This window comes from Rana temporaria, chromosome 2 (genome assembly GCF_905171775.1).
Source record: "Rana temporaria chromosome 2, aRanTem1.1, whole genome shotgun sequence".
In the NCBI taxonomy this organism is placed as follows: Eukaryota; Metazoa; Chordata; class Amphibia; order Anura; family Ranidae; genus Rana; species Rana temporaria.
In genome coordinates this window covers 480,433,998-480,444,946 of record NC_053490.1, presented here as the reverse complement: position 1 = coordinate 480,444,946, position 10,949 = coordinate 480,433,998, and the positions used below count along the sequence as shown (strand labels likewise).

The 10,949-nt window shown below is 40.8% G+C and overlaps 1 protein-coding gene across 1 annotated transcript; it reads left to right on the top strand.

The window, feature by feature from the left end:
• Positions 1-7,367: 7,367 nt before the first annotated feature.
• On the top strand, positions 7,368-8,741 carry LOC120928353 (golgin subfamily A member 6-like protein 22; the record flags this gene model as incomplete). The annotated part of the gene is made up of 1 exon (XM_040339451.1): positions 7,368-8,741. A coding segment is annotated over one exon (1,374 nt), but the record flags the coding sequence as incomplete, so codon positions are not given.
• Between the last annotated feature and the right edge of the window lie 2,208 nt (positions 8,742-10,949).

Genomic DNA, 10,949 nt, shown 5'->3' with positions numbered 1-10,949 from the left:
GCTGTAACTGCATGCATTGGTTTTGGTACATTGGTGCCTCCTCATTGCCTGTTAAACACCTCGGAGAAATGATCCACCATAGATTGCTTTTCAGAGGTACAGCAAGGTATGCCACATGTGTAATTTTAGCCTTGGATTAATGCTGAAGACTGTCAGAGCCTGAAAACATGCTAAATAAACAGTCAATGATGAAGAACATGTTGCAAGAGACAGAAAGTAACAGAGGAAGTGATGTACTAAATGGTCTGAAACAGGGACATAAAGAAATAGATAGTTAGAGACTGTGAACGTGATGTAACTCATAGTCAGAGACTGCAGAATATGCTGCAGGAGATGGTCAGAGCCTGTAAAATCCTGCAGGATACTGGTAGAGATCACTGCCATCACAGCTTATTTACAAACTAGACATGTGCAATACGTTTTCTTTCTAATTATTTTTTTAATGAATTTCGACAAATTTCTTAATTCAGAAATCCAAATGAATGAAAACCTGTTTAACAAAAATTTTCAAATATTCGTAAATTTGAAAATTCAAAAATTCGTAAATTCAAAAATTTGAAATCCCAAAAACTTCAAAATATGAAATAATAACTAACTAATAATAACTTAACTATTACTAACTATTAAATTATAGGTATTGGAATTTCCTTTCAAATTTGGCTGTTAGCGAACAACATGAATACAAAATTATCCGAAATAATGAATGTCGTATCTAAACGAATGGAACGTAGTGAATTATTAATAATAAATAATAATAATAATAACAACTTTTTATTATTATTAATATTATTTATTATTAATTAGTTCTGTTCCATTTGTTTTTGTTGTGACATTTGTTATTTCAGGTAATTCGTAACTTCGGATGAATTCGTATTCATTAGGTTCACTAACAGCCAAATTTGAAAGGAAATTCCAATACCTATAATTTAATAGTTAGCTTTCATTAGTTAGTTAGTTATTAATTAACATTTTGGGATTTTCTTTCTTATTTTCGGATTTTCCAATTTCTGAATTGACAAATTTTCGAATTTACAAATTTGCGAATTTACAAATTTACAAATCTACAAATTGTAATAATAACAAATGACCCAAAAGATTAAAAATAATTAAAACAAATGAAGCGAAAGCTAACAATTTTTTCGGCAGTGCACATGTCTATTACAAACCATTTACTCACATTTGTTCTCTCAATAGCCCCCTTAAAAATTACTACCCCCACATTTGATGAAAAAAAAATAGCCCAGAATGTAAAAATTCCACAAGCAGCTTTATTAATAGGGATCCATAGTTAAAGAAATTTTATTTTATGGATTTAAACCCTATTAACCGCTTAACGACCGCTGCATGTATATGTACGTCCACAGAAAGGCACGTACAGGCATATGGGCGTACAGGTACGTCCCTGCCTTTCCGCGGGTCGGGGGTCCGATCGGGACCCCCCCGCGACATGGGGCGGTCGGATTCACGCGGGGAGAGATCCGGGACGACGACGGCTATTCGTTTATAGCCGCTCCGTCGTGATCGCTCCCCGGAGCTGAAGAATGGGGAGAGCCGTATGTAAACACGGCTTCCCCGTGCTTCACTGTGGCGGCTGCATCGATCGAGTGATCCCTTTTATAGGGAGACTCGTTAGATGATGTCAGTCCTACAGCCACACCCCCCTACAGTTGTAAGCACACACTAGGTGAACCCTAACTCCTACAGCGCCCCCTGTGGTTAACTCCCAAACTGCAACTGTCATTTTCACAATAAACAATGCAATTTAAATGCATTTTTTGCTGTGAAAATGACAATGGTCCCAAAAATGTGTCAAAATTGTCCGAAGTGTCCGCCACAATGTTGCAGTCACGAAAAAAATCGCTGATCGCCGCCATTAGTATTAAAAAAAAAAAATTAATAAAAATGTAATAAAACTATCCCCTATTTTGTAAACGCTATAAATTTTGCGCAAACCAATCGATAAACGCTTATTGCGGTTTTTTTTACCAAAAATATGTAGAAGAATACGTATCGGCCTAAACTGAGGAAATTGTTTTTTTTATATATGTTTTTGGGGGATATTTATTACAGCAAAAAGTAAAAAATATTGAATTTTTTTCAAAATTGGTCACTCTATTTTTGTTTATAGCGCAACAAATAAAAACTTCAGAGGTGATCAAATACCACCAAAAGAAAGCTCTATATGTGGGAAAAAAAAGGTCGCCAATTTTGTTTGGGAGCCACATCGCACGACCGCGCAATTGTCTGTTAAAGCGACGCAGTGCCGAATCGCAAAACCTGGCCTGGGCATTTAGCAACAAAATGGTCCGGGGCTTAAGTGGTTAAAGAGACATGTTATTTATGATGCCTGTTGAGTTTACTGAAGGAAAGTGATATATTTGTTATGTTTTAGCATAGATAAGGCAGTGAGAAGTCTGAGAAGCAATAAACACTTGGCATGATTACACTCAAGTTCAGCCACAACTAACGGTCTGTGGCTGCGACCATCTTGTTATGGATTTTCAATCTGCATATCTCTACTATTACCATGTGAGCTTATACAATTTTTTAATAAATGCTGAATTTTTAATACTACAGCTTTGCTTTTTCTGAGCTAAAATGTGTGTGGAAGTTGGATGCCTCTAGACTGCTATTGAGGAGGGAGAACCTGGAATATGTTAAAGTGGCCCAGCTAAACCTATGTAAGTGGGGGAGGTCTAGTGAAAGCTATGAAGCTTGGCTTATACATGTGTCCTAAAAACCTTTGACAACAAGCAAGTGGTATTTGACCGCTTGGTAGAGGGCCAATATATTATGGTAAGGCTTTGCATATTCACAGGTCATGGAAGGCAAGAATACCAACAAGGGTGGTTGGCTATTTGAGCACAATATAGGTGTTTTCTATTGGGGTTTTTGGAAATTTCACTAATATTGTTTATTTATTTTCTTATCTGTACTTTGAGTGCTGCACTTTATTTATGTTATGTTGATTTAGTTTGTTGTTAACAAATTGTGTAAGCTGTTGATGACTTTGGGTTCCATTGTGTGGGTGTGTCAAGAATTTTAATCGGTTGCCGCCCACGCTACAGCCAAAAGAAGCAATTGCACAAGTGACGACTTTAGAATTTAGCCCGGGACATTTGCTTCTTCATTATTCTGCCCTCTCCCCCACCATGTGGGTATTTTAAAATCTGTGGAAATGCACATGGGTAATGCAGCAAAAATGTGCATTCTTATACACTGGGGTTCAACAGAGGTTCCTTCGCTTTCCGAATGGTTCAGGCGAATCAACAAGATTACCATCAGCAATTCTCGTACAACTTTAATCCATCCTAAATCAACGTTATTCTTTAACAAACTTGGATATGGTTTCACTCCAAAATTAATACTGAAGCTGGAGGAACTCATTGGCCATTGGGTAAATTCCTCATCATGATGTTTAAATATCGCACATACCTCCTACTACATAATGTACATTCCACGTTTTTTTCTGTTGTGAGTCATGATCAGTCTTTCCCTTCACATTATATACACTTACCTATTCAGACTATCGGGATACATGGGGGCAGATCCACAGAGATCTGCACCCGCGCAGCGTATCAGAGATACGCTACGCCGCCGTATCTTACCTGGCTTTAGTTCGAATCCTGGAAGAATTTGCGCCATAAGTTACGGCGGCATAGTCTATCTCTGGCGGCGGAATTCAAATCGGCGATTAGGGGGCGTGTTTCATTTAAATGAAGCGCGTCCCCGCGCCGAATGAACTGCGCATGCTCCGTTTCTAAATTTCCTGCCGTGCATTGCGCTAAATGACGTCGCAACAACGTAATTTTTCTTAACTTAGATGTGAATTATGTCCATCCCGATTCACGGACGACTTGCGCAAAAAAAAAAATCAAAATAAACGCGGGAACGACGGCCATACTTAACATGGCAGGTCTAACTATACGCAACAAAATACCAGCTTTAACTATACACCGGAAAAAGCCGTCTAGAGGCGCCGTAAAAAAATGCGCCGGCTGCTCGTACGTTCGTGGATCGACGGAAATAGCTAATTTGCATACCCGACGCGGAAAACGACGTGAACGCCACCCAGCGGACGCCGAAGTATTGCATCTTAGATCCGAAGGCGTACAAGGAAGTACACCTGTCGGATCTAACCCAGATGCCGTCGTATCTTGGTTTGAGGATTCAAACCAAAGATACGATGCGGGTAATTTGAAAGTACGCCAGCGTATCAGTAGATACACCGGCGTACTCGCTCTGTGGATCTGCCCCATAGTTTATTACCTGCTTAAAAAACAACTAAAATTCCCAGCAGTGTTTTTTTTTTTTACTTTATGTGATTAGTCTCTGGTTAATAACGGTCACAATTCTATGTTATACAATCGATTGTTGTTAAATAGATTACTCTCATTTGCCATGACATGAATCAAAAAATATGAGGTTTTTGCATTTCTAAAAACAGCCATTGTCTTCTTCTTTCTATGTTAAGTCTTATATCTATGTTAATTTGTACACCATTGTAAACCTTTATTATTCATAATAAAATTGATTCAAACAAAAACAAAAAAGTGCCCAGTAGGCACGTGGCTAAGGGTCTGGAAATAGCTCAATAAGTTAACTAGGTTGGCAACAGGAAAATGTTATCTTATTTGTAATGGCATACAGTCCCTGCTGATTTAGTGCCAACATTCTCCAGCTAATGCAGAGGGTCTCTTATATATATATATGATTTGAGGCAGGGCCATCTTAATAGCATCATGGGCCCCTGGGCAAAGTAATGCTATGGGGCCCCTACAAGGTTGCCCCAATCTACGTACCTACTCTCAAGAATGGAAGCACAATATTTCTACTTTACAGTGTGTCATTTGCCACCATCCCCTGCCACCAAATTCAGTGTGTCACTTGCCACCTTCACCTGTCAACAAATTCAGCGTGTCAATTGCCACCCATCCCCTACCACCAGATTCAGCGTGTCACTTGACACCAAATTTAGCGAGTCACTTGCCACCAAATTCAGCGTATCACTTGCCACAGTCACCTGTCACCAGATTCAGCAGGAGGGGGGAGAAGGAAGGGGGAGAGAAAGGGGGGAGGTGGGGGAGAGAAGGAAGGGGAGAGAGAAAGGGGGGAGGTGGGGGAGAGAAAGAAGGGGGATAGAAAGGGGGAGGTGGGGGAGAGAAGGAAGGGGAGGGGGAGAAGGAGGGGGAGAGAAAGGGGGAGGTGGGGGAGAGAAGGAAGAGGGGAGAAGGAAGGGGAGGGGGAGAAGGAAGGGGGAGGTGGGGGAGAGGGAGAAGGAAGAGGGAGAAGGAAGGGGGAGAAGGAAGGGGGAGAAGGAAGGGGAGAGAAGGAAGGGGGAGAAGGACGAGGGGAGAAGGGGGTCTGGTCACAGTGCTCACTTACTTGAATGGTCCCCGGGGGTCTCAGCCAGATGAATTTAAAAAATGTTTTTTTATTTTTTTTTGCGTAAGTCGTCCGTGAATAGGAAAGGACGTAACGCACGTCGCCGTTCAAAAGATTACGTCCGTGCGACGCCATTTTGCGCAAAGCACGGTGGGAAATTTCAAAACGGAGCATGCGCAGTACACACCCCATTTGAATTAGGCAGGCTTGCGTCGGACGCATTTACGCTACGCCGCCGCAAGTTTACAGGCAAGTGCTTTGTGAATCAAGCACTTGCGCTTAAAACTTGCGGGGGTGTAACGTAAATGGGATACATTAGACCGCCGCAAATGTACCTGAATCTGGCCCACAATTTCTAAGCCTAACGGATTGAGAAGCATTGGAAAGTGCAGTACAAATTACAGACTGACCAGGTAGTAATACTACTAGGTGATGGGGCCAGTGGGTCTCAGAAAAAGTATTATGGTGTTGCAGGTTGCTCAAAATGGGCTTGGTAGACTAAAGACTAACTGAGAGACATTAGTAAAGGTTTTAATTCTTATCTCTGAATACTATGACAGGTATACATGTTTTTTTTATAATGACTATGGCCCCATTGCTTATAATTCCATCACCAGGTTTAGATGTGAAAGATTGCAATTACCAGTCGTGTTACTGGTACATTTCAAGGCCCTTTTACAGGTTGCTTTTGCTAATATTTTTTTTTGCAACATAGTCACTTTAACAAAACACACTCATTTCTCATTAGTAACCATTTTACACTGTTTACACAGTTCTCTACACCTGCTTACATCCTTCTGGCCTTGCATCTGGCGGTGATATATTGGGCATGATTAATCAAGCTGTGATTGCACTTACTGCATGTTAAAAGTGGCCTCACAAGTGCTATAACATGTAATAATATTTCCCTTTAAAGAGAAAAAGGTTTCAGCTTTTGTACACAGTGTATTTACTTTCTTTATCCATTACTAGCAAATGTGTGCTCCTTTATTTTAGGGTGTATGATTTTCTTTGCTGTAATTTAGGATGTGTGAAATGTGTTATTACATTATATTAATAAATGTATTTTTACATTATACTGTATACCAGGGAGACAGTTGACCTATTAGCATGTCTTCAGAGTGTGGGCAAACCCACACAAGCACAGGGAGAAAATGTAAACATCATGCATATTGTGTCCTGACTGATATTTGAACCAAGGACCCCAATGCTGCAAGCCAGAAGTGCTAACCAATAAGCTATGGGGTAACAATCTCCTTGTTAGTAGGTGTAAGTGGAGACTGATATTGAGGTGGCAGTAGAAATGGAGGAGGAGAGGAGGAAAAGTAAAGCTCAAAGACTGAAGTGGAGGTGAATTAACTATAAGATTAGCAGTTGTAGGGACAACTAGTCACATCTGCATCTTATTAGAAACAAATACAAATTCCAAAAAGAGACACCCTGATGGGGTGACAGGACATTAATGGATGTCAGGTTGTCAATGAGGTATACACATACAAATACTTTAAATAAACATTCTGTATTGTACATATAGGTTAAAAACCCATTATTGGGTCCTCAAGACCATACCACTCTTAAAAGCATGAAAATGGTGTACAGGCAAATAGCTACATCAACGGCCATATTTTGAGTCTCAAGCGATACATTTTACACATTGGTTTTCATAACATATTACATCCCAACGCATTCCGTAGAGACTCCCCGCCTCTTCTGGGAACTTTTGAATGTGTCTAAAAAAATTGTAAATTTTTGACAAGACTTTTAATTTACAATCCATAATTTAAAAATTGGTAATATTGGCAATAAGTGGAGGAGAAGAAGAAGAAGAAGAAGAAGAAGAAGAAAAAGAAGAAGAAGAAGAAGAAGAAAAAGAAGAAGAAAAAGAAGAAGAAAAAGAAGAAGAAAAAGAAGAAGAAAAAGAAGAAGAAAAAGAAGAAGAAAAAGAAGAAGAAAAAGAAGAAGAAAAAGAAGAAGAAGAAGAAGAAGAAGAAGAAGAAGAAGAAGAAGAAGAAGAAGAAGAAGAAGAAGAAGAAGAAGAAGAAGAAGAAGAAGAAGAAGAAGAAGAAGAAGAAGAAGAAGAAGAAGAAGAAGAAGAAGAAGAAGAAGAAGAAGAAGAAGAAGAAGAAGAAGAAGAAGAAGAAGAAGAAGAAGAAGAAGAAGAAGAAGAAGAAGAAGAAGAAGAAGAAGAAGAAGAAGAAGAAGAAGAAGAAGAAGAAGAAGAAGAAGAAGAAGAAGAAGAAGAAGAAGAAGAAGAAGAAGAAGAAGAAGAAGAAGAAGAAGAAGAAGAAGAAGAAGAAGAAGAAGAAGAAGAAGAAGAAGAAGAAGAAGAAGAAGAAGAAGAAGAAGAAGAAGAAGAAGAAGAAGAAGAAGAAGAAGAAGAAGAAGAAGAAGAAGAAGAAGAAGAAGAAGAAGAAGAAGAAGAAGAAGAAGAAGAAGAAGAAGAAGAAGAAGAAGAAGAAGAAGAAGAAGAAGAAGAAGAAGAAGAAGAAGAAGAAGAAGAAGAAGAAGAAGAAGAAGAAGAAGAAGAAGAAGAAGAAGAAGAAGAAGAAGAAGAAGAAGAAGAAGAAGAAGAAGAAGAAGAAGAAGAAGAAGAAGAAGAAGAAGAAGAAGAAGAAGAAGAAGAAGAAGAAGAAGAAGAAGAAGAAGAAGAAGAAGAAGAAGAAGAAGAAGAAGAAGAAGAAGAAGAAGAAGAAGAAGAAGAAGAAGAAGAAGAAGAAGAAGAAGAAGAAGAAGAAGAAGAAGAAGAAGAAGAAGAAGAAGAAGAAGAAGAAGAAGAAGAAGAAGAAGAAGAAGAAGAAGAAGAAGAAGAAGAAGAAGAAGAAGAAGAAGAAGAAGAAGAAGAAGAAGAAGAAGAAGAAGAAGAAGAAGAAGAAGAAGAAGAAGAAGAAGAAGAAGAAGAAGAAGAAGAAGAAGAAGAAGAAGAAGAAGAAGAAGAAGAAGAAGAAGAAGAAGAAGAAGAAGAAGAAGAAGAAGAAGAAGAAGAAGAAGAAGAAGAAGAAGAAGAAGAAGAAGAAGAAGAAGAAGAAGAAGAAGAAGAAGAAGAAGAAGAAGAAGAAGAAGAAGAAGAAGAAGAAGAAGAAGAAGAAGAAGAAGAAGAAGAAGAAGAAGAAGAAGAAGAAGAAGAAGAAGAAGAAGAAGAAGAAGAAGAAGAAGAAGAAGAAGAAGAAGAAGAAGAAGAAGAAGAAGAAGAAGAAGAAGAAGAAGAAGAAGAAGAAGAAGAAGAAGAAGAAGAAGAAGAAGAAGAAGAAGAAGAAGAAGAAGAAGAAGAAGAAGAAGAAGAAGAAGAAGAAGAAGAAGAAGAAGAAGAAGAAGATAGAATTGAAAAAGAGGCAAGAAGGAGAGGAAGAGGTCATTAGCTGGATAATCAGTCAGTGTCAGTTCAGTGAGGGAGTAGGACGCTTCCCGACGAGTCTGCTCTCTCCAGGGACCAGACAGATAGCCAGCTAGACACCGCAGACAGGCAGGCAGGCTCCTACAATCTTTGCTGCATGAATCAACTTGCAGCCCATAGGACCGGCTCCTTCCTTCCCTTCGTGGGCCCCTCTCTTCAGGTAAGACCCTGTCTTTCAGGGCCATCTTTCCACCCCCAGGAATCGCTAGTGACCGTCCTTTTCAGGACAGCCACTCCAGCGATCCAAATTGCGGTTGTTTACCTTCTCTTAGAGCCGCATGCACCCCAATCAGTCACCCATAATCACCCCGGCCACCCGCCGCGCATAGCAGCGTTTTTTCTGGCGATCTGCGGCTCTTTCCCGCATCCACGCCAGACCAGGCCTTATTCGCGGCCGCCGCAATTAGGAAAGACCGCGGCTTCAGCGCCGCAAAAAGGAGCACTGACAGCCTGGAAATTTTCCTGGAATTGTCAGGGATCATCCCCCTATCCCTGGAGGATCCCATCCTCCCCTGGATTAACAACCAGCTCATACCCACCAAGCCAAACTGCCCCCAAACCTGAGGCCTGTGGCCCAGTCGGCGGCCATCTTGGTACTCCTCAGCTACAGTGACACCCTTCTTCCCCCCCTTCCCCCCCCATTCCAAACAGTACTTGATCCAGGGTTTCGTCCGTTGGCTTTTCAGGGATCAGGAAGGAATTTTTTTCCCTGCGGCAGCAAATTGGCTTAGCACTGCCAGGGTTTTTTTGCCTTCCTCTGGACCAAGGCCAAGCCAGAGGATTCAGCGAATCTTCCCTCTATTGCAATTAATCCCCCCCCCCGGTGACTGGCAACAATGGTTAAACTGCGATACTCTGCAGAAACGATTTGGGGTCTGAGACAATTCGCAACAGTATTACCAGCCGTCACCAAAAAGGCCTTAAAAATAGACCAACTTTTGAGATTCGATCAACGATCGACCATCAAAAATTTCAACCATTTAACCCAGCTCAAGCACATATCATGTGCTTTGATCAACACAAGATCGGCAGTAAAACACTGATCAGAAATCCACGATTTCTTACTACAAAACGATCTAGACTGCCTCTTTATCACAGAAAGCTGGCTTTCAGACGACTGCAACACCATTCTTGGAGAATTGGTGCCAGAAAATTATCGAATTATAACGGAAAACAGAATAGGGCAAAGAGGAGGAGGCCTGGCGGTGATCCATAAGTTTCATATTGCAATCACTAAGCCGGTCCTTCAAAATCCTCTTCCATTTATGGAAACCCTTACTCTTCAACTTCAAACTAACCCCCAGGAGACTGTTCACATTCTCCTCTGCTATAGGCCACCTGGGCCAAAATCGCAGCTTCTACCATCATTAACAGAGTTCATATCCACTTATACCCTTAACAGCAAACATCTTTTGCTGCTCGGGGACTTCAATCTGTGGGCCAACTCCTCACAGGATCCCATTGCGGATGCCTGCATCGATCACCTGGAAGGATTAGGACTACAGCAACTTATATGCGGACCCACGCATGCTTCAGGTCACACACTCGACCTAATTTTCAGACAAAATCTGAAAATAAACATTTTGGGAAATGAACCTTTGCCATGGACAGACCACCATGCAATTAGTTTCATAATTTCCAAAATTCCACCAGTTATAAAAGCACCCAAGCCGGTGACAATACACTGGGCTAGATCTCAGAAGAAGCTCCATTCGGAACTCTTCAAATCTACCTTGGGAAACCGAATCGAAACTTTATCATCCTCAGTTAACAGCCTCAGATACACTGGATGCCATAAATGCAGCTCTGCTACAATCAGCCGACTTAGTAGCACCGAAACGCAAAGTCCGCATCCGGAAAAAAAGGTCCGGCTGGTTCAACAACCAGCTGTCCCTACTGAAGCAAGAGCGCAGAAGGGCAAAAGCCGCCTGGAAAAGAAGCCCTTCAGAAGATCACCTCATCATCTACAAGGCAATAACAACACAATATCATAAAGAAATCTTCAAAGCTAAGAAACATCATTTTTCTATGACGATTAACAGCGCCATGAACCGCCCCCGAGAACTATTCAAGATGGTCACCCAGACCATGAATCCGGGATGTCTTGAAGTGCCCAATTCAGACACCCAAGAGTTCTGTAATGAACTATCGGATTTCTTCATCGACAAAATCG